The sequence below is a fragment of the Silene latifolia genome, chromosome 1, assembly GCF_048544455.1.
Source record: "Silene latifolia isolate original U9 population chromosome 1, ASM4854445v1, whole genome shotgun sequence".
Lineage (NCBI taxonomy): Eukaryota > Viridiplantae > Streptophyta > Magnoliopsida > Caryophyllales > Caryophyllaceae > Silene > Silene latifolia.
Genome location: NC_133526.1, coordinates 6,512,654 through 6,536,682, shown reverse-complemented (window position 1 = coordinate 6,536,682; position 24,029 = coordinate 6,512,654). Strand labels below are relative to the sequence as shown.

The window sequence follows — 24,029 nt, the reverse complement described above, 5'->3', positions numbered from 1 at the left end:
TGATTTTCGTACAAGGTCGCTCAATGAAGGGGCGGGTCTCTAATTTTAGAAAATAGCAAGTTTTCTTAGATTAAAATCTCTTAAATTAAAAAGTAAGGATAGTTTAGGGGTTACATGTGTTTTTTTTAGGTTTTGATAATGTATAAAATAACTTTTTTTTGTTAATTTATCCTGTATTTTGATCTATAGTAGGATTAGGAGATGAGTAATAGAGAAAAGAGTCTAGATTCAGACGTGTGTCATGTCCAATCGGGTGGCTGGGCAGGTCGGCTTCTTTCTTATCGGTATTGTGCTTTGTATACTGCAATTTGTCCACAACGACTTTTTCATGTGTTCGTGCGGTCTATATTTTCATTTGGTTTCTCTGTGCAGGTCATCGAGAACAAGCTATCCCCCCTCATTCTTCTTTACAAAGTTTCTCATTGATTGTGGGCAACATTAATTATTAGTTCTCACTTTTTCGTCTTATAAACACCGAAAATTAGATATCCTATATCCCTAAAACTCTTGACGATCAGTTTTAGGATATTAATACTCACATACAAATATATCTTTAAAATCGGTTGATTACCGGTTCTCATTCTAACCGTTGACATACACCGGAAATTCATACTGTATTTCTTATATCAAATTTAGGATAATAATATCTCGTGCCATGATATATTAGGTAATCTGGTTTTTTTTGACTTGTACATACAACATTAGTTTTTTGGTCATAGTTCATACTTAATACTCCGTACAACATTAGTGTTAACCCATTAAGACCTACCTTCCCATGTTTAAAAAATGATTTGTGGCATGTATTTGGCTGCTTTCTGAAGCTTCGGAGGAGGCTACGATATCAACGGTTTGCTTGCTTGTTTGTTTACACTAGAATATAGGAGTTTTATATTTAAGCAAGTTAAAATGTGCACGATGTTCTTAAGTTTAGATTCCAAAAGAGAAGTAGACAATAGTCAACCTTCTTTAAAAAAGTAAGAAACTATTCTTACCTATGAAGCTTAATCCTCTTTTTTTAGTTTCGCTAAACATCCTTAAAATTTGTGCACATGTACAAACTCACTAGGTAGAATACATTTTGCGAGAGTTAAACCCTGTTTTTTTGGACTTAAATTTCAATTCAGGCCTATTTAATTCAATTTAATTCAGTTTCATTTAGTTAAGTTTTGTTAGGTGCAAGTTCATGTTCCACATTAGTGGTGTAAAGATGGAAGATCATCTTTATAAGCGCCACGAAATATAATTGTAGATCTTTTAGGAAGGGGTCCAAGAGTTGAGGGTTTGCCCCAAAGCTGATAATGTCGTACTATTATGAACCGTGGACACTGGTGCAATAAGAGCCCTACAAGAGGTATCGACGCTTCCACACAACAAGTTCAGTTCATCTCTTCACAAATTAACTCTTAGTTCAACTTCATTAAGTCTTCCATTTTCTTCATTGGAGTATCCCAAAATTAGAGCATTTAAATTGAAATCACACTTAATATCATTTACGTTAAAATTAGAGATGGAAGTGGGTCGTGCCTAGTCATCCCCGTGACGGTCCACTGTACTAGGAGAAGAAAATGGCATGACCCGGACACGGAAAATGGGCTTCGTATCATGCCGTGCCGGTGAAATGGGAATGGTGGCCCAGGCACGGGCCACAGTGTGTCGTGTGTTCCGTACTTGGCTTGCCCAAGCATTACCTTCAGTTTAGTTTTATTTCTATGTATTGCGAGTGTGCCACGGCATGCCGTGCATGGGCTAGGCACAATATTTTTTTTCTCAAACTTCAGCCCGGGCATGGCGTGCCGTGTCATGCTAAAATGGACCATGTGCGGATGTGCCGGGCTGAAGCCCAACAACCCGCGTGCCTACTCCATCTCTAGTTAAAATAAAGAATCAATAATCGAAACTAAACTATAATACAAATAGTAATAATCCAAATCGTAATTTTTCTATCATAATTATTAACGCAAAAATAACTCTACCCATTTAACCTGGTCAACACACCCAAAACATACTCGAAACCCGAAATAACCCGTTGTGACCCGACCCAAATTAATCCGAGTATGTTACCCATCCAAACATTCCAAACCGACTCGGCTTAGTAAAACTCGTGAAAAGGGTATCTTACGATCATCTCTTCTTTGTCCTTAACTGGTAAAACCCTCCTACTCCCTTCCAACAATTTCAACAGAGGTTTAACATCTGTCACCAAATTCCCAGAAAATCACCAGAATCTTCATCTCCATCTCCATCTCCATCTTCCGTACAATAAAATCTCCAATTCAAAATGCTTCGTACAGCACTACGCCGTCTCCATCCTACCACCGCCGTCAAAACCACCGTCAACGGCGTTTTACGGCGTAGTATCCGACCATTACAATCATCATTAACGCGTTCTTATTGCGAACACCATGTACCCAATGCTAACCCAGTTGCTCTTCAGAGGATCAATTACGCTCTTGACCTTGCTCGATCACAGAGAACTGGTATTGAATTCTTTCTCTTTTTGGGTTTATTTAGCGGCGATAATTTACTACTCCCTCCCTTCCTGTTCATTTGTTTATTTTTATTCTGTGCAAGGGTATTATAATCAAAGATTCAAAGGTAAAAAGTCGAAATTTTTAAGTAAAAGTCTGAAATTGCTTATAATGTTCAATTGTAGCTGATTTTGTAGTTTTGGGTATTTGTGGGATTATGGTTAATTGCTTATTGTTTGATTTTGGCGAGATATGTATATATATTGGCGGTGGCGGAATTAGGGGACTAGCAGGGCGGTTGTCCTCGACGAACATAAATTGAAATTTTTAGTTAAAGTTTCGATCTTTTTTCTAGTTTACCTTATAGGCATTACTAGTTTAACTTGGATTCAAATCCTGGTTTCGTCACTGTTTGTTGGGATTGTTTTGCGGGAGTCAACGAGCTGTATCACAAATTGAGTTTTGTTGAGTTTGTAATTTTACTTCTTTAGTCAATCAATGAAGAATTGACAATCGTCGATAGTTCAAATGATATTTATGTCAACCGGCCCCAAATTATCTTGGGATTAAGGCTCTTGTGTTGTCGTTGTTTAGTGACGAGTTGTGGAATTCACCAAATTATTGCTTAGTTAGGTATAAACTTTAGAGTATCTGATTCCTATTTAGCTAAACATTTGCTAAGGTTGATGGAGGAATATTTTTGCTTCGCGGTATTGTGTATTGATTTTGATGGGGACATATCAATTACTTAAAGCTTGTGACTTTGTTTCTGTTGAGAATAATTAGTTTCTTTCGTCGACATTTGGGTTTGGCAGATGAATCGTACACACAAGCTTTACTGGTGCTAGAGCAAGGGCTGTCTTCTCAATCACAAGAAGGATCTGATGCCACGATTGAGAATTCAAAAGGAATGGTTTTACTTGCCATTTCTACCTTATTGATGGAAAGGTCTGTACAATCGGCCCGTCATCGTTTGTCATCTGGAATAACAATATGTTCAACGCTAATAGTTATGCTGACCCCCCTTTTTTCATTCAGAGGTAATATTGACGAAGCAATGCGGGCATTGCTTTTGATACAAGATTTAACGAGCTCAACACTAGGTGTAAGAGGTAAGAAAAAAATGTTATGGCGTAAGTCAGTGTTATAGGGATATGTTATCACTTGGTTTGGGATTTAATTTTAAAATCTAATGATGGAACAGTTGCTGCAATGGAAGCGCTTGTTGGGCTTAATTTAGAACTTGGGCTGGTATGTTCTCTGAAGCCCGCTTATTCTTTTAGTATCGTAATTAGTTAACCATTTTCAGATGCCATAACTCAATTTCTGGTGTTTGAATCAACTGTAGCTGCATATAATAATGGCGATACGTATATGTAATTAGATTTTAGTCACCTCACTGAAAATACTTTCTGAATCAAACTTGATTTTAGTTTAGCTCTAAGTTGGCTGACTTTAGATTGTCCTCTCTTATATAGGACGACACCTCATCAGTGCTCGCAGACAAGTGTGTGAACCTTTTGGAGAAAGAAAGCCTGGAGAATAGTGACGAATATGGATATAAAGTCTTTAATGCTCGATCTAAAGCTATTAAAGGATTGGTTGAGCTTGTTCAAGGCGATATGGAATCGGGTAATAGCTTACTGTTTTGTTATCTTTCGTTATTTTTTTTTTCTTAATGGAAGTTTCTTGGGTAATTCAGAAACAGCCTCTTTGTGTTTCTAACACAAGGGTAAGGTTGCGTACATCCGACCCCCCCTTACCCCGCAATTTGCGGGAGCCATTGAGGCACTGGGGTAATGTTGTTGTTGTTGGAAGTTTCTTCCAACTGACTATCTTTCTTTGGTTTAGCCAAGGCCTGTTTTGAAGGGTGCCAAGATGAGGGTTGTATTGGTAAGTTTCGTTTGATCGTCTCTTCTATGCTAGTGCATTTTTAATATACTACTCCTTGTTAATGAATTATGATAACTGTTAGGCAACGCGACCTTATCATATGGTGAGTTTTTGCATGCCAAGCGTGACTTTGATGCAGCAAAGGAGTTGTATAAAAAGGCCATCAACGAATCATCCGAAAAGAAGGATTTTAGCGATCCATATCTTTTGGGTGCATGTAACATGGCGTCAGAAGAAGTCCTTTTGGCAGCTACCTGTGCTTTGGGCCAGCTCGAGTCACATTTGGGGTAAAAAACGATCAAATTATCTTTGTTATTTTTTTTCCTCTTGTTGTTTAAGAGTTTTATTTTTCAGCTGATATGATTATTCCCTTTCAGGAATTTCGAGGAGGCAGAGGAAATACTTACTCGAGCATTAAAGAAAGCCGAAGCAAATTTTGGTAACATAATTCATATACTTTCCAGTTCCGCTCTCTGAGTCTGTGAGAATCCCATCTTAAGATTAGCAATGTTCACCCTGTTTGATCTGGTGCAGGTACACATCATCCAAAAGTTGGGACTATCTTGACTTGCATAGCTCTCATGTTTCGACATAAAGCAACTGCTGAACGCTCAAGCTCCCTTTTAATTCAAGAGGTTAGATGGCAGGCCATTGTTGATCTGCGAAACCTTTCTACTCCTCTAGTTAGCTTTGCTGCCCTTCTCTTTCCTTGTCTTCTTATTTCCTCTTGTTTCTTTTTTCTATTTGCTTCTATTGTTCACTTAGCTTCTATTTGCTGTTGCCGTCCTTTTTCTTTGTCTATGTTTACTCGACTAAAATGCAAGTGCCAAACTTGAGTCTTGTTTGTAAGACTTTCTTTTTTAATTTTTGGTATAAAATGAAATGTCAGAGTGTAGTGTAGTGGTGACAAATGTAGTGCAGTGTCAATACCACGGCTATCTGTTCCTTTCTTCATTTTCTAGGCTTCCCTGTTTTTTCCCTTCTCTATTTTCTTTACCTCTTTCAGGGATGGTTTCTGCACATTGTCCATGCGACCCCCAGTTATCTTGGATTGATGCTTTGTTGTTGCCGGCTTTTTATTTCCTAACTAAATTGATTTCCATTTTGTCTATGTCAATTCTCTTCATGGTAATATTACGTGACCTGCTGTATTGTCGGTTGCTTACTGCAAGGACAAAATCACAAAATATTTAATGCTATACATTTGATTATCTGTATGTTTTGTTGCCGTTCACTTTTGTATGTGTGCTCCAATATCAGCCATTAGAATGGTACACCGGTCACATTTCTGGATTTCCGTAAGGTTTTTTCAGTTGTTTAGTTTTTTGTTTGCAGGGTCTGTATAGAAAGGCGATTGATTTGCTGAAGGCTCCTGCATTAGAGAACAAAGGTTTTACGAGCAGTACTTTTATGATTTTTTTGTCTGAATAAATTTTCTTGTAGAACAATTTGTCTATGAATGAATAATCTAACATTGTTGGTTCTTAAATGTGCAAGATGAAAGCGGGAATTTGGTGCACTTGCAAGAAGACATTGAGAAAAAGGACATTGTTGCCCTTGCAAGAGGTAAGCTTCATTGCACTATGAATCAGTGATGTATAATTGTATATGATTTCCCTTGTACTTTTCAACCTTACTTTTCATTTCTCAAGGCACACTACTTACCGATTACTCATAAAACTTGGCTTCGCCTGCAATTAGCTGCAAATATGTTCACTAAACTCCATCAGAAATTAGTAGTACTTTTTTTGGGAAATTCTACATAGTTCCCCTGTGTTTTTTCGGTTTCTATGTGGTACCCGTCTTTTTGAAAATCATTTGTGGTGCCCCTGAAATCTCTTACTTATACTACACCGTAACCTAAATTGTATTTTCCTTTAAGTTTTCTGTTAGTGTTAAATTTTCATTCACTCCATCTGGTTTAGCCATCAATCGTCATCTTCCACATTCATCAATTTTCATTTTCTTTACCTATATCTTTATTTATTTATTTTCCCTCACATTTTCCATCCATATATGTATTTTTCTCATATCCAACCATAATCCAGTTTCATTTCTCACTTCTCACATAATCCTTCATCTTTTCTAAACCCTAAAAATGTAAAATCATAATTTCACTTAATTTCTTATTTATAAACGAAATTCAAGAAGAAACTAGAGAATTTCTACTAAGCTAAATCTCTTTTCTGGTAATTTTAATGTTGTAGTTTAATAAATTCGTGAAGCATAATTTGAATTTTTTTTTTTTTTTTTTTGCGTTTACCGTTCTCATCCTTGCGGATGATATAGGTTGATTTCAATCAATCTAGTTTCCTTACCTTGTCAAAAATAAAAATAAAAATTCATGAAGCATAATATGACATTTGGAGGTAAATTAGGGAATTTTAGGGAAGATTAGAGATTAGCTAAATGGGGAATTAGTAAGGTTAAATGTGGATATCCAGTTGTGCAAGGTTTAACAAACGAATCAAGCAAGATCTGATTACACTTTTTTTACTTGATACTCGTAGAGTCGTAGTAATTAAAAGATAGAGAAGGCAAGAGATAATATGGGAGGAAGAAATTGAATAATTGTTGAAGAACCTGAGAAATATAAAATATATGGAAAAATAATATGAAAATATGAACAAAGAAATAAAGATATGGGTGAAGAAGATGAAGGTAGATGGGTAAAGAAGATGAAGATTGTTGGATGAACAAGATAAAATAATATAAGTTAAAACAAACTTTTAACGGAAAACTTAATGGAAATTGCAACTTAGGTTACGGTGTATAATAAGTAAAAACTTCATGGGCATAATTGATGTTATTGAAAAAAGAAGGGTACCATGTAGAATTTGGAAAAACATAATGGTACCATTACTACCATATAGAATATCCCTACTTTTTTTTTTAATACTCATGCAGGAGCGTATTTGCATGACTTATTTACTTGTGCTATTGTTTTGTTCGTAATGTAATCTTTATTTCGTTCAGTGATAGTATCAATTATTTTTGCATGTTTCGCGTGGTAGGACGTTAGGTCAAAGGTTATGAAGAAACTCTTTCCAAGTGGTGTTTAAGACTTCAAGGCTTAAATATGGGCCAAAACAAAATCTATTTGTCGAAAAGGGCTATTGGATGTTCAGAAACTAGGAAAGGCACAAATCTGCCACTGCGTGTGGCAGCTCTATGCAGTTTTAAGCTTCGACGTACTATGCTAGCTGAAAAATTATGAAATAAGTACGCATGCCAAATACAAGTTGTGTATTGGTAAACTGCCTTTGGGGATGATTTTTTAGTTTTTCAAAAAGCACCACAAGAAATAGCGGTTTTGACTTTTGAGTATTTCTCAAATTTGATCCTATGTTTACACTATTTTTATAAATATTTAGACCAATAATGCTAATTTGAAATTGGATTCTTAGGGGATGTTGCTGGATTTGCATGGGATTTATGTAGCCATATGTTCTTCCTCATTTAAAAATCTTTCTTGCTGATGCAGGTGGGTATGCGGAAGTACTTTGTGTCCAAGAGAACAGAAAGACTGAGGGTGACAGAATGAAGAAATGGGCAGAGTTCGCATGGAGAAACCGACGTTTATCGCTGGCGGAAGCATTGGATGTATCCGAGTCTCCTTGCAAAGTCCCGGTGGTTGATACTCGAATTTGTAGGGCCCTCTAAATCCTGGATTTCTGGTCTGCGGTGCACAGTTTACACTTGTAATGAAAATGATACTGTACAAACTAAGCTTCCTGCAATTGTGTCATTCAATGATGCTGTACGAATGTCGAGTAGATGAGCGTCTTCTCAAACTCAAATCTCGGAAGAACAAGTGCAAACTGCGAGGATTAGATTAAGATAACTTCACCCGATAATTTGTGCAGTTGAGGATGGCACTGGTGATATACTGATATGTCATACTTTCCAGGAGTTTGTATTCTATCATTCTATGGAAATCACCAAGTTCATGTTGGTGAAAACTGATAACTTTAGCGTTCGGACGATAATACAGATAGTACTCGCCTCCATTTCATATTTTCTGTATTTAACTAATGGTATGAGATCAAATTCTTATTTTCTTATGCTATCTCAGCTCAATTTCCAAAACCCATCAGTAGTTTGTAGGAATGAAACACGCCATCTTGTCAAAATATGTTCCGACAATATATAGCGTCATTTCAGTAAGCAATTAAACAAAACCAAATCGTAAAGGCAAGAAATTGACCACGATAGTATATAGTGCTATCAAATTTCCAACTTCCATCAGTAATTCATCCAATTATAACTTGTTGCCACATTGAAAGCGAAATTTCCTAGAACTATGTAATTCCAGCACAGAAATCTATGTAAAAGTACGAATTAACGACGGTTGAAACTCACCTCAATATGTGCCATATTCAGCAAGAATCGTTGCGCATAAACAAAGTAATTACTCGATTTAGACCGCTAATCGTGGAGCATAAGCAAAGCAACCATTACGAAAACCTATGTTACTGGCATCCAACTCAGACTAAAATCCCAAATAAACAGTCACTAAAATCCCAAATAAACAGTCCACTAGACCTACATTAGTTGTAACTTTACATATAACAAAGAGATGTTCAACAAACTATGTATGGAATTTTATTTTATTTTGTTTATCTGACTAATGTATTCATAGAGCAACTTAAGACATCAAATCACAATAGTATTTTTTTAACTTGCTATATTATGTCTTGTTTCCCAACACAATAGTGAGAACTCTTTCCATCTCAGTCATGGGGTCACTGATAACCGATCTTGCACGCCAAGCAATATGCTCATCAGGCCGGACAAGAATGGCACCGTGGTCATTCATCTGGCACACATCCCACCATGATGGTAATTCTCGGGAACTCTTCACCTCGACAACATTTGTGAAAGAGCCAGCTAGGGACGGTGTTTCATTCACTCCATTAGCTGACTTCTCCGGCCAGATTACACAAACCTTCACAAGAGCGTTGAATTTCTTGGCCACCTCTAATGTGGTGTGACCCAAATCATAAGATGACTTGACTGGTGCGATTATAAGTAGAAATTCGAGTTTGTCTACCTTCACAAGGTCCAGTGTCGACATAACCTTATAAAGGACGGGAGAGCACGAATCAAACTCAAAAGTAGACATGCAGAATTGACCCGAGTAAAGCAAGACTCAGAATTTAAAAACGACAATCCAAATTCCAAAGTAGGCCTGCATGAGCCTGCATTAGTCCTAACTCAAAATGAGTAATTCTAATCAAAAATACTAATAGCCATTAACCGAAAGTGGTCCAAACCCAAAATGACCCAACCCTGACATGTTTCTGTCGGAGTAGAGATCACTTGTCCCACTTTTATGTCCCATCTTGTGTCCCATTCCCTTAAGATCTTGACATATCACACTTGAAATAATAAAAATGGTAATATTATATCTCCTAATGCTAATGTGTCATTAGGAGAAGTAATGGGACATAAAATGGGACAGAGGATCTGCTCTGTGTCGGAGTAGATCTCGAAATTGATGTTACAAACTCATCTCCACCACAAATGCAGTTGCCGCGAGCTTCCTAATCACTATGTTGTGGCAACTCATATTCAATAACATGCTTTGAACAACAAAGAGTTATTTTTAAACAAAACACAAGCTCCTGTTAAACCAGCTTACCTTGTCAGAGCCATTTGATAATGATCTGATTTTCATGTGGGGAAGCCGTGAGCCTGGTTCTGATGATGGAACATAATCTCTTCGTCGGCCAGTGGGAACATATTCAGTGTCATGAATGACAGTTCTGTCAGATACAAGAGCTCCTTCCACATACCTGCAACATAAAAGAGTCCTTTATTAACAAAGAAATACAAAATATAAAGGGTTGACAAATGACCAAAGTAGCAAGAGGTTGTATATCTGGAAAGGGAAGAGAATTTAAGTTACCTGAAACCAAGATCTTCAGCTGGAAATTGTAGTTGGAGACTTTTTCCTTCTTCAAATATACGCTTCAATCTGGCAAGCCTTGATGAACCAATCGGGTTTCTTTCGTTTAGAACTGTTTCTGAAAGCTGTGCCCGCCCTATACGGAATATTCCATCCAGAACAACTCTCTGAACTCCAGAGGGTAAGATAGAGCCAAGACCATCAGTAACTAATTTGTGGACTGCCAAAAGAAAGAAGAGTCTTCTCAAGTTGTACTCCTTTTGTATCATTCATTTGTTTACATATGTTTCTAGGCCGGAATTGTTTACAAGCATATGCAAGTGCAGTTGGTGACCTTGGGTTATAATAATATGCAATTACAATTTCTTAGGTAAAACCGTATTTCAAGATACTTTTACAGCAAAAAGGCAGGGAAAGAGAGCAGTAGATTGATTGAGCACCTGAATTTGCAATGGTAGGGTCAAGCCCAAGAGCAGCAGGAACCTCCATGGCTGCTCTAAAATTCTGAACACTAAGTGCTGTGTTAAAAAGGGCAATCTAGACAGCACGCAAACAGTTAAAAGCTTAATATGAGTGGAATTAAGTTACAGAAGAAAAAAAAAAAAGCAGAATAATGCAATACCGGCCGTCGTTCTGTTTCATATGTGTTGAGAAGTGTGACTGGAGCAATACCATTGACAACAGCGGCTAGCTTCCAAGCAAGATTATGAGCATCCTGGATTCCAGTGTTCATTCCTGTCCATATCACATGGGTAGGTATTTAACAGCAGATCACACTGAGCAAGCAGAAGAATGCCATTAAGTTTTTCATTGTTAGATTCAAGAAATTTAGTATGTTGGCAGAACAGCCTTACCAAAACCGCCAGCTGGAGGGAAACGATGAGCGGCATCGCCAGCTAGAATGATTTGGTTGTTACAGGACAAGAACTTGTCAGCTACTTCAGCATGCATTACCCAAGGCTTAACATCAATTACAGTTATATCTTCAAGCTCATGACCAACTAACTTAAAAATTAATTGTTCACACATCTGAAGCAAATTGCACACATGTAAACATCTATCAAAACTTGAGGAATAATGCAAGTGAGGGGGGAAAAAAGGCTCCTCACGTCATAATACAAGAACATTACCCCAGTGCCTCAATGGCTTCCACCAAGAGGAGGCTAAAAGGGATTGGGTGAATATAGCCTTAACCCCGTGTTCCAAACCGAGAGAGGCTGTTTCCACATGACCTATAATGAAAATTGCATCGTAGAATGCATCTACACAAGAAGCATAGAGAGTTTACTGATCCGTTTTTATTTGTTTCACCATAATCCAAAGCCGTTAATAGTGTGAGTCTTTTTGTGCCATTGGAAGTGGAAACATCATGATATTTATCCTTGTTCTGAAAAACAATAATCTCACATGCATTTATCCTTGTTCTTATGGATACTGACAGTTTGATTTTTATCTAAGCAGAATAACATCGTGACAGCAATGAACAAATGAATTACCTTGGGTTTAAATTCATCAAGTTTCTGCTGTGGAGGGTAATATGGTACCTAAAGGCCATTAAAAGTGATCATAAAGAAGTCAACGGGACATTCAAAAACAAAGTAGATACAGAAAAGAAATGATGGCATCATCTGAGTTGAATATACCTGCAAGACAAATTCACCATGTTGAAGGTCATGAGCAACAAGAACCCCTATTGCTTCAGTATTGAAAATAAAAAAGAGCATGCCAGGTCTTTCTTTAAGTAAGTAGCGCCCCAGGTCTCGGCTTACAAAATGTACACTGACCAACTTTTGCAAGTCTCTTTCACCTTCCATCGCAATTCCAGCAAGCTTTCTCACTGTACTTCCAGCACCATCTGTGCCAACAAGAATACCACACTGGATATCTCTTTCCAGTTTATGTCCATCCTTATGGAAAGAACAAGTGACATTAACACAATTTTCGGTCATGGTAAAGGACAAACACTCATGTCCCATAAGAATCTCCCTCTCTTCAACATGTCTATCAAATTTGTCGCCTTGATGAAATCTGAAGTCAAGAGTTTTAAGTTTATTTAGCAGACACTCGGACAACTTGTATTGAGAAAAGTGAGCAACACTGACTGGGCTGACAACTTGCTCGAAATCTGCATAGAATTATATCAGATCTTTTTATATAATAAAGCCAATAAATATAATGGAATTAGAAAGAGCATGTGATACCTTGCGGTTGCATATGGTCGACTGAGCCAAGGATAGAACCAGAGAGTGATGTACAATAAATGAACTTCCTCCAGAGGTCGACAGGAGGTTGAAATTGTTGTATCTCATCGGCTAAACCATCTAGCTTGCGAAATACCTCCATGGACCTATTGTTGATGAAATGAGCTTGAGGATGTCTAGAAAAGGTCGTGCTCTTCTCTAAGACAGCACATTTGACACCTGATAAGATATATGCCAATTACTACGAGTTTATTGCTATGCCGGTAAAATGGCAAGAGTGAATAAGCCAAATAAAAAAGAAGGATAATGTAGTACCTAATTTAGTGAGAAGTATAGAGAGAAGTAAACCAACAGGACCGGCACCGACAATGAGAACAGGCAGAACAGAGTCATGTTTCGGTATTGCTGATAATCTTCTGTTGTGCATATAAAACATCCCAAGTTTGGTCCTTGTTCCATTTGGGTTAACTCGGCGAAACAAGTTCATAATTAGGAGGGAGGGAGGGATAATGTTGTTAAACCTAGAAAACAATGCAATGCAGGTTTAAGTAGAAAATAGAGGTTTGTAATTGTAACTACAACAACCACCTATAATGTAATCTACCATAGTACCATACATTAATACATAGAGAAAAGATGAGACGCAATCAAACAAAACCAAATCGTAAAGGCAAGAAATTGAGAACGATAGTATATATAGTGCTATCAAATTTCCAACTTCCATCAGTAATTTATCCAATTATAACTTATTACCACATTGAAAGCGAAATTTCCTACAACTATGTAATTCCAACTTCCATCATTAATTCATCCAATTATAACTTGAAGCTCATGTTTGAAACAATTGTATGAATACTATCGCCCAAATGTAATGGTAATATAGGTAATTTTAAATCTGTTAGACGAACACTTACGTCTCCATAAGTACATATACTTGGTAGTTAAAGAAGAAATCCGCAAAAAACGGTAGAAAGAAAAAGTAGATGTGAAATTTTAGCTTAGGCATTTAATCGAACAGGTTATGAGCATATTCATCAAAAAAATGATGTCAATCAAATTTCCCAGGGAATAATGTAATAGCAGCAGATAAATTCAATGTAAAAATACGAACAAATACATTATTAAATTAAACGAACCTTTATACAGTAAGATATAAGATCAGCAAGCATCGAAGATAAATTACTCAATTACGATTTTGGTTGAGTATGACAGCATATAGGGTGTTTGGTACACAGGAAGGACCTCAACTATGCAATATAGTAGCTTTAAGGACTCCAATTAATTTTGGAGAGCTTTAAGGACCTGAGATAACGTCCGTCAAAAATTCTGTTAAAAATATCACGCTCAAAATGTTCCACGCTAGAAGTCTACAACTTTGGCTAGCAAAAAGGATCAAAGAGGACCCATATATTATTAGCAATTGGTCTCCCTTGTGACGGGTTACCATTTATGGCGGATATTTTGTGAGATAAAATGGTAACAAAATGGGTTAGTGGAGAAAGGGGACCACATGAATAGTGTTGCAGAGAGAGAAAAAGTAGGTACTTTATGAGGTAAAATGGTATCCGTCTTCAGCTTGTGACGGATATGTGCCGTCACAAACAAGAATTTGTGTATTACTAGATAGACTATTTTGTAGAAGGTGATATATTAACTCTTAATCATATTTTTATAAATATTTATTTTTTAAAAATGAGAACTGTATAGGAAATAGTATATCCAAATATCCAATATCAAATTTTGCTGATACTATCCGATTCGGTTTTTATATAAACTATATCGAATATACGAAAATGCATATCTGCTAATATGGTCAAAAATTGTTTTGCGTTTTATGCATATTAAACCGCCTTATACAAGATTAGTTGATCATTAAAGTTTAGCAAAAATTTCCCATCACGAAAAAACAATTTAACAAGACGAATCAATGAACTAGAAACGAAAATTTACCAAAATAATGAAAACAAAAATTTGCCAAAATAACGTACTCAGTATATGGCCCTAAACGGCTCAACACTAACCAAACGTGAAATCACACGAACCCCAATTGATCCATTCAAAATCAAATTTATCCTCCCCCCTCTAAACATGTCAAACGAGTCGGTTGAGCCAGTTACGAGTTTGGTAACTTTAGATTCGAGTAAAAAAAGAGTCGAGCATATTTTGGGTTTGAAAAATACTTGTTTTTAACCTTTATAGGTTGAGTTTGTATGGGTCTTGGGATTTTCTCGTAAAACAATTTTAAAGAGACTTAGGCCCTGCTTTTTAGAATTGAAATTGTTTGAATTGAACTAAACTTATTTAAACTGAATTGAATGGACCTAACTTAATTGAACTGGCCTAAACTAATTTGAACGGAACTAAATTGAAATTGTAAGAAAGAAATAATTGAACTAATATGAACTGAATCGATCTGAACAAAACTTATAAAAATCAGCAACTCTCCTATAGGACCGTCCTATAGTATAAGACTGGCCCAAAAGGAGAGAAGCCCAAAGATTAAAATTTAATTTAATTTATATTTTAACAACACGACATTTTATGATAAAAACTAACATATTTAAATATACAAGTTATTAATATAAAACTTTAGGTTTTCAAAATAAAATATTTTTTTTTACAAGTTTATTAACTACTTTTTTGTGACTTTTGGTTATTTGATTAAAAAGGTGGGTAATAAGTTAATTGTTTGGGCTTTTGGATTATGGGCTGGTCTCATGATATAAGACAGACCTATAGAACAATTTGTGTATAAAAATTGAAACTAAGTCTAAAAGAAAATGGCCTTAACTTGCTCTTTTTTTAAAAAAAAATTGGATTATCTTTACTATCATTATTGATTTTAAAATCGTAAAAAAATGTTTGATTCTTAAGAAAATTCATTTTACTAACTATTGAAGTTTTCATTCTTAATCTGAAAAAAAAATCATTAGGCCTTAACTTGCACTTTGCATGGAAATAGGATAGGATGGAGATCAGTAAGCTAGTAAAGTTAAACTGTTAAACGGAAAGAATAGAAGTTAACGGCATAAACCAACATAGGTCCTGAAAGCCTCATATTTAAATTTTAGGTCCTTATAACAATCTTTTGCCATATTTAAGGTCCTTCTATTATGCTTTACTCGAATTACTACTATAGAATGGCTATTACTCCATTCCGTTTGTCGGAGAGTGTTTGGTAAACAGTAGAAAATTTTTAGCATATTGAAACCTTTTAACTTGTTTGACTAGTTAATATGCTGTTTTAAGACACTATCGAATATAAATTTACTTGAATAATGAATATAAATAATTGGCTATTACTTGGATACGAATAATTGCGGATATTCACATTTTTAAATTTACTTGAAAATTGAGTTTAAGACACTATCGAATTCATCGTCTTCCATGATGATTTTCTTTTGTTTTCTTAGTCCAATGATCTCGACATAAAATTTAGGTCAACTAAATAGTTTTGATACTTTTTAAGTTGTTGTATCAAATAAAAGTTTGCTAGTATTAAAGAAGTCAGCAAGTAAGGCAATGCATGTATGGTGTCCAAGTATTGAATACAACAAAGACGATCTAAAATGGAATAGATGAACGATTGATAGTTTGACAGTAGCGCTTGTACAAAGTATGATAAACAGTAGTCTGTATTCATTCCATTACAGTAGGATTTAACCCGTCTAAGTTGATACATTGGTACGCGTAAGTAAAAAATTTCAGAGAGGAATATCGAGTCCTTTGCCAATTTCCACGCCGATAAGCTCTAGTATTCCCTTGTTCAGTATCTGCAAAAGTCACATTACATTACATTACATTACATTTCAACTGGTGACAGTAGAAGAGCTACAGGAAGCCGAATCGGGTAAGATGATCAGGTTACATACCAGTTCAACAATGAAAGTGCCAATCAGGCCAATCATGCATGCCCTTGAGTTCCAGACTTCAGCAGTTTTTGTAAATCCCAAGAACGGGGCATTGAACTTTGGTTCTGCTTTCGGCAACACCACCTGCTCGTATGTGTATAATGTTATTAGCCGATATGCATCTATTATCCCATATAGTTTTGCGTCTAGTCCAGGGTTATAACAGTAACATACATTTTATCCGTCTTCAAATTAAAACAGGTCAAGTTGACAATAATCCGGTAATCAACCAGTAGTTGGTCTCTCTTAAGACGGACATATCCATCTTAATATTAAAATAGGTAACCAAGTGGTGTTAGTCCAGTGGTACCCGGGTTAAACCTTGAAACTTGCAGAAATGCAGGGTTGAGAGGCCCCGGGTTCAACTACCAGCTGGGGCGATGATCACTTGGCCACTGCAGCCCCCCGAAGGGGTGGCTTACATGGTCCATGTGGTGGTGCGGGAATGCATGGGCCCGGCGGATTCAACCCCCTCGTCATAAAAAAAAAAAAAAAAAAAAAAAAAAAATTAAAACAGGTCAGGCAACAATGCAACACCCTACTTGGATTCCCTAGGCAGTTTACTTTTCTCGTCTATCCTATTTAACCCGTTTTATGTTTAAAACGAATACATCCGTCTTAACATACACAACAAGAAGATATAAAAAGAAAGTAGAGAAGAGGTGGAGAGGCAAAAGACATACACCAGGAGGGAGCTTGGCAGCTTGTACTGAGAAGGAAACACGTTTTAAGGAAAGAGCAGTTCTGTTATTTAGAAGACCATATCTTAAAGTAGAAAGCTCATGTTTGTTATGATGCTTCAACCCCAAATTTGCAGGAGAATATGCAACTGTTGCTGCCATTTTTTCTGTTTCAGACGAATTTTCAGGCAAAATTTTGACTCAAACTATTGGTTAGTATGGTCACATTATGTGGAGTTTATGTTTAAGATGTTGTCCACCTTGTTTTATCTTATCCATTGTTATGGATTTTGTTATGCCACGTTATACACCAAACTATTGGATTTTTTTCATTCTTGATTACAATGGTTGTAATCGTCTTAAACTTAAAACGGATCAAATAAATAGACGATCTTCTAGTACGACCCTAAACCCGTATAAACCCTACCTGAACAAAAGTATTTTACAAACTCAAAACAGACCTGACCCGCATTTTACTTGCACCGGTAATTCAACCGCCCAACCCATTTGACAGGTCTAACGTTGCGTTGCAGAATGATTTTTCATATAATGCGCATTTTGCTTATCTTTAGAATTCGTGAGCTGTTCGAGTCATTTAGGGTTACGGGTCAAGATTTGTTATTTCGAGTTTTTTTTTTTTTCTTTTCGTTTTTTCTTAATCAAAGAATCAATAAAAAGAAATACATTCAAGGGAAAATTTGAGAACTAATAAAGAGCATGAAACTCATGTTATTCAACATTTCATCGAGAATTACTCGATGTCAGTAGATGTACAACAGGATTCGACATGGATGCACAACCAGATTTGGAATTGAAGCTCTAGTAAATTTCTGAACTTGTGGCATTTGGAGTTTTCCGGACATAACCAACTAGATTGATCAACTGTCAGTTTCATGCAGCTCATGTCAGCCATCACTGCAACTCATACGTTGAAAAGCTGAAACCAGACCTCCCTTCATTACTCGTTTTCAGTTCAAGCTTCTGAAACGGACTGCAAGTGAAGTCGGAACCAGGTTTCATCAGAGATGTACATACAAAGTTCAATACAACCTACACGGCTTACGGCTACACAGCCATCCAAGGAAATTAAATGCGGGCAAGGGCACAATGTGCAATCCATGGCTCATGTAAAAGTGTGTTAGCGGTTTTCGTATAGGATAGTGGGCCTGCCCTATATCTATAATTCTCCGAAATACATAGTCTGCACCCGCTTTTTTAAGGCAGGGATCTGATGGACAGGACAGCCCATAAATGTGTCTAAAATGTAGCAAACCGAAAATAGTGGGACAAAGTTCAAGTGTAAGCTACAAAGGCAGATTAAAAATCACAGAGCCCGTTGATAACTTTCTTTGTTTCTTTCATACCAGAAGTTCAGAATTAAGGAGCGCAGTAAGACGCGGAGATACAGGTTGAGTAGTCATAAACCATAATGACAACAAGCAAAAAGAAAACCGAAAGGTTTATTCATGGACAGAGGGAGTACCTGCTATTTGGATCATAATAGAAGCCATTGATGGAGCCATCACTACAAGAGAAGCACACGTAATAAAACCCAGCTATAGTTAAGCCACAGTCTGTACCGACGTTTACAAAATATTGCTCCTTCCATCTCTGCATCACAAATGTATAAAAAACAAGGCTCTGATGTCAATTTAGCGTACAACTATCTAAATAGCTAGTTCAAATTTGATAAAGGAGAAGCATATTACATCATTTCATATGAATTTACGATACATGAACTTACCATAAATATGTAAGGGTAGTTACTCAAGTCCAGTGACTTGCCGCCATCAATCTCCACTTGACTCTAATAAGAGATCACAACAAATTATGCGAATTTGTCATGCGGAAGCTCACGTAAAACTTTGGGATTTACATACCAGAAGAGGTGAAAAAGATGGAAATTTCGTCCAGTGCCTAATATCGTCTTCTGGCCTACAAAAGAAAAATTAAATTACGACTATGAGAGAGTCCCTCACTTTCAGAAGACAATCCCCCTCAACGGGAGGAGAAGAATAAAGGTTTAGAAGAGCTGTTTTCAGTTATGCAACAAAAGGAAGAGAAGAGATTACGTGGCCTCCCATTTTCCGGTGTAGAAGGTGTAGTTCAGGGTATCAACAATTTCCCCTTCCCAAAACGTCACCACCTATTACACGACATCACACGAGATGAGTAAATGACATATCAATCAAGGAAAGCAGATACACAAATGAAACATATAACTGAGAGTCTGAGATAAGGCGTCATATTTCTAATTACTCGAAAACTCTAGTAGGAAACCTAACGAAGAACTGATTAAAAGCAAAGAGCTATTCAGAATAACTGTACCCGGACATTGTTCCATATCCATTACTTATCAAATGGCATGGTAATATACCTAGGCCAAGATAATCCACTTCTTATAGGTTCTGAAAGTTCCACTTATCTGGCCCACATTTTAAAGTGCAACAGCATGCATCACGTAACAACTGCCAATATGACCGGTATCACCATTCTGGTTACCATGTAATCTAGATAGATAAAATTTGGCCATCTACACCAAATCCATAAAATGAAAATGAAACAAAAGAAAATTTCAAAATGTTTCAACGCTTAACCATATCCTTTCTCATACAAGCTTAACAATAAATAAAACAATGAAAAATAATTCTAATGGCGTTCACAATAGTACGAAAATGCTCTGTTGTGTCATATAATAATCCCTGAATAATCATGATATTTGAGCTCACCAGCCGGTACTTTATCATATCGCTGATATTTAAGAAATATACTCTACAGTCTACACTACTCATTACTTTTTGGAAAATAAATTTGTATATGAACAGCCTGGATACATTAGCAAATGGTAGTATGCATGTGTGAAAGTAATTACAAGAGAGTCAACATCGACTAATAACAAAAATATATACTCAAATAACATATTTCCTTGCAAATATGGCAATGGCAAAACTTTAATAAGTTAATAGGCTAAAGCAGGGTATTATAAAGCTGAAGTTGCATCTTGATTATCAGTCGGGGTGTCATTGCTTTTCAACGGACTATGCATAGTTCAGCTGGCAATTTATATTTCTAAAAATCCTTTTCCAAGAAGTAAAAAATGGACTAGTTCCTAAAAAACTCTAGCACACTTCATTTCCCTAAAAATATCGATCTCTACGCAGTGGTTTAATGAATGTATATTCTAACTGTCCATCTATTCGGATCAAAGGGATAACTAAAGGGGTTGACTCAGAAACTTGGAGAGGCATCATCAAGGTGAAAGACGAAATAATGAATTCCATTGGCTCATATGCCCTGATATAAACGAATTGCATAATGTTGATGAATTCTTCAGACGCAAACATAACAAGGTACAACAACTACAACAACAACAGAGCCTTAATCCCAAAATGATTTGGGGTCGACTGACATGAATCATCATTAAGAACCGTGCATGGGTGAACGCACACCTCAAAATGCGAACAAAAAAGAAAAGGAAAAATGAAAAACAAAAGGGAGAGTGAAACATAATACAAAAGTCAAGGACCTCAAGGTAAACTTATAGGTTTAAAAAATCGAAGTCCGGATTTCTTTTATAAAAACTTAAAATTTAAATCAAGAATACATATTTGAAAACCGAAGTAAAATTTAAGGGTCCGGAATACCTTAAAAGTAAAATTTGAAAACATAACAAGGTAAACTGGAGCAAAATTATTTGAGACTTTGCAAATCTGCTAAATCATAGTTTTGTTGCATCATTGTGGTTTTCTTGGAATGATTGAGAAAGTCTGTAAAAGAGACATTATCATAGATGCATGTTATGCAAACAAGCAGCCAAAACACATGCCCATCTGTTCTTCTCCTACCAATTCACTTAATCCGTATATCATTTGGAGAAGGGAACTAGACTGGTTAAGAATTCAACGCAGGGGATGAAACTTCAGAAGACAACTTGCTTGGTCTATACACACTTAATCTTATGCACTGGACGACAAAATGGGTGATATTTGCACCAACAGTAACAGAGTAAATGATATGGCACGGAATCAGAGAATTGTTTTAGGTGCTGAGTGCGATGTTTGAAGAATTTACTTCGATTAAAGTAAATGCTAATGTGAGAATGATGAGCCGGGCTAGTGGAGACAATAGGAGGATGTCGTCAATTGCTTGAATATGTGATTGTTGCCTAGTGGTGTAATTTTTGTAAGAAAATGCATTGTTTCTATTCCACATTTGCGGATGATGAATAAAGCCACTACCTTTCTTGAAAAAAAAAAAATTAATTACCATGGAAAAGAAGAGGCTTACTGGTGTATCTGCCATTGGGACATTAAGAGCCTCCATAGTGCCGCATAAATACCCATGTTCTAGGTCACACCCTTGTATTCGTACATTAACTCTCCATGCCTCATCCTTTTGCACACTTGAAACATTTTGAGTTCCCGAAAATGCCTAAGAAAGTTAGAAAGAAATTCATGTCACACACTGAAATCCCATTAATGAAGCAGTAGGAAACTAGGAATCAACAAACCATTATGTAATTACTCGAGATTCGATGTGATTCAATGTCCCAACTTCATATAATTTCTTATTCCCTCGCTTCAACAGAATCCACTACAATTCTTTTTGGATTAAGGTTTTAGAAGATGTAAATATGTGAAAAGAAATTGGGCCCCACATCGAGTTAGCTTCTTCCCATTCCATAAAGATGCTAGAGTTAGCTGGTGGTTGTGAGAGCTAAAGATGCAAGAGTTAACGAAGTACGAGTAGTCGAGTAGTGACTTTTATTTTTAAAATTTACAAAATGTTAGAAAACATTATAGGAGCAGCATAATCTCCTTACTTTATCCCTACTCATAATGAAGGCTTGCAAAAGCTTAGTAAAAAGCAGAAGCTGCACGAGGAGAACTGACACGTGCTTTTGCCCTCATAAGCAATGAAAAAAAATGAATTCTTTTAGTTACAATTTTCGGTTTAACTAAAAACCAACTCGTGAAATACTCGAAGGGATCCGTCCTAAACACAAGCATTCCAACGACTGAATCAGGGTTACCTAATTCGCTCACCTAGGGTGCGAATTGCGAATTGATACACGCGTATTAATTCGCAATACGTTTTCGAATTAATTCGCACTAATTCGCGAATTATATATTAAAATCAGCGAATTCTAAAAGTTCGATTCGTGCATTAAAAACTAAAAATTCAATATGAATTCACCTATTTTAGGGAGTCTTTTAGTCTTTACTCTTTAAAATTCTAGACATTTCCTTTGGGAACATTGAGTAACGACTAATAGTCATAAACAGCTACCCAAATTTTACAATAAGATAGTCTTACGACGGTCTCACACGGTAAGACGATCTATTTTCAAAAGCAAATATGTGCGAAAATATCCTAATTTAGAATGTAATTAGGAACTCTTCTAAGTGTATTGTAATTAGAATTCGCGAATTGTTTTTTTTTTTTTTTTGTAATACTTTGCATATAGAATTCCCTATTTTGAGCGAATTGCGAATTCAAATAATGCATATTATGAAATTGCTACCAATGCAATCAAACCCCATGATTATAACAACATTAAAGGGGTTGTTTGGTTGCCATAAAGGAAGATAAATTCACATGAACTCCAATTTCACATGAAATGAAAATTCATGTGAATTGCACAAAAAGTGTTTGGTTGGCATATTGGCAATGAATTCATGTGGGAATTGCCACTTACCTAGGGGGGGCTAGGTAAGTGACTTCCTCCATAATGGAGGAACTTAAGTTCCATGGGAAGTTCCACTTCCCATGATTTTGGCAACCAAACAAGTCTATAATATTGTAATTCATGGGATTTTGAAAATCCCATGAATTTAAAGGGTAACCAAACAAGGCCTAAATCAATCAATCAATAAAACCCAAATCAAAATGATAACAATTAACAACAAATAACACAAAATTAGTGATAATCACGAAAAAATAATACCTGCCCAACACTCAATAAAGTACAGGGTGCAGGAGAAGTATGCCCAGAACAAGAACCTGCATTAAATGATCCAAAAATTGCATTAAAAGAAACCCTTTTGAACAAATTAACAGTAATTGAGCAGATTATGTGATCATGATTGAGAAATTAGGGGAAAGGAGAGATGGGGATTAGTTAATTACCTGGGAGTTGAGAAGGTAGAGATGTATCACAAACTCTAACTGGCATTTTTTGTAGATAATTGGGATTCAGATTAGTGATTGTGTTGCTTGCAACTGGGAGAATATGCACGATTGTTAATTCTGTTTTTGATTTTCTTGTCTCTCAAAAAGTAGTTATAGATCGGAATTATTCGGTTTTCTACATTGTAGTGTTTGGATTCAAGTCGGTAAAAGATCATTCGGATGGTAAAGTTCTCATTCATGAGTTTTATCACGGCTGCATTCTTAGGTCATGAATCACATATCTCTTATTAAACTAGAATAGATAACTCCTTTACCGGTTGAACTATGTGCTTATGGAGTCATGGTTACATATAGTTAGACCTAACAAACGGGTCAACTAGGCCAGGTCCGGATATTTTCGAGTTTGTAAGAATTCGGTTTAGATCAAGCCGCGCTAGATCTTTCAGGTTCAGATCATTGTCGGGTAATTATTATCAAGTTATTTATAGATAATAATCCGTGTATTATAATAAACATTCGGATTGAGTTATATTGAGTCGGTCAATTCGGGTTCGACTCAATTTCAAGTCTTGATTTCGCATGTCGGGTTGGGTGCAGGTCAGTCATTCGGGCCACCTCATTCAGTATGGTCAATTTTAACGGGTCTAATTGTAGTGTTGTGCAAATGTGCAATGTGCACTATATTTGAAGATCTTGTTTTTTTTTTTTTTTTCATGTGTATCTAGGGATGTCATTAGGGCGGGACGGTGGTGGATAGAGGATCCCCCGTACCCGTACCCACCAAGAAAAACTCGTACACATCCCCGCCCCACCACCCGTGGCGGGTACAAGTT

General features: G+C 36.4%; 4 protein-coding genes across 5 annotated transcripts; 1 reads left to right on the top strand and 3 right to left on the bottom strand.

The window, feature by feature from the left end:
* Positions 1 to 2,123: 2,123 nt before the first annotated feature.
* On the top strand, positions 2,124 to 8,374 carry LOC141595257 (uncharacterized). Its single transcript, XM_074415224.1, has 12 exons — positions 2,124 to 2,477; positions 3,284 to 3,416; positions 3,507 to 3,580; positions 3,673 to 3,719; positions 3,947 to 4,100; positions 4,320 to 4,361; positions 4,444 to 4,648; positions 4,739 to 4,800; positions 4,896 to 4,996; positions 5,697 to 5,751; positions 5,859 to 5,927; positions 7,846 to 8,374. Exons 1-12 carry the CDS (start codon positions 2,279 to 2,281, stop codon positions 8,022 to 8,024), a joined length of 1,320 nt encoding a protein of 439 aa, XP_074271325.1. The 5' UTR covers positions 2,124 to 2,278; the 3' UTR covers positions 8,025 to 8,374.
* A 503-nt stretch (positions 8,375 to 8,877) lies between these two features.
* Positions 8,878 to 13,740, bottom strand: LOC141595251 (uncharacterized). The gene is made up of 11 exons (XM_074415219.1): positions 13,610 to 13,740; positions 12,789 to 12,994; positions 12,474 to 12,692; positions 11,916 to 12,397; positions 11,769 to 11,816; positions 11,127 to 11,301; positions 10,895 to 11,007; positions 10,713 to 10,809; positions 10,273 to 10,492; positions 10,006 to 10,159; positions 8,878 to 9,441 (listed from the first exon to the last, which is right to left on the bottom strand). The coding sequence occupies exons 2-11, from the start codon at positions 12,958 to 12,960 to the stop codon at positions 9,052 to 9,054; spliced, it is 2,070 nt and encodes a 689-aa protein (XP_074271320.1). The 5' UTR covers positions 12,961 to 12,994; positions 13,610 to 13,740; the 3' UTR covers positions 8,878 to 9,051.
* A 2,277-nt stretch (positions 13,741 to 16,017) lies between these two features.
* Positions 16,018 to 17,314, bottom strand: LOC141595314 (light-harvesting complex-like protein OHP1, chloroplastic). The gene is made up of 3 exons (XM_074415280.1): positions 17,068 to 17,314; positions 16,346 to 16,468; positions 16,018 to 16,246 (listed from the first exon to the last, which is right to left on the bottom strand). Exons 1-3 carry the CDS (start codon positions 17,224 to 17,226, stop codon positions 16,178 to 16,180), a joined length of 351 nt encoding a protein of 116 aa, XP_074271381.1. The 5' UTR covers positions 17,227 to 17,314; the 3' UTR covers positions 16,018 to 16,177.
* Positions 17,315 to 17,745: 431 nt separating this feature from the next.
* Positions 17,746 to 23,393, bottom strand: LOC141595302 (uncharacterized). 2 transcript variants are annotated; one of them, XM_074415274.1, is made up of 8 exons: positions 23,194 to 23,393; positions 23,012 to 23,067; positions 21,352 to 21,495; positions 19,137 to 19,210; positions 18,945 to 18,999; positions 18,809 to 18,871; positions 18,548 to 18,675; positions 17,746 to 18,055 (listed from the first exon to the last, which is right to left on the bottom strand). In XM_074415274.1, exons 1-8 carry the CDS (start codon positions 23,237 to 23,239, stop codon positions 17,977 to 17,979), a joined length of 645 nt encoding a protein of 214 aa, XP_074271375.1. In that variant the 5' UTR covers positions 23,240 to 23,393; the 3' UTR covers positions 17,746 to 17,976. The 2 variants fall into 2 exon arrangements, with proteins under 2 accessions (XP_074271375.1, XP_074271371.1); XM_074415270.1 differs by having other exon boundaries at positions 21,331 to 21,495; positions 23,194 to 23,328.
* Positions 23,394 to 24,029: the final 636 nt, after the last annotated feature.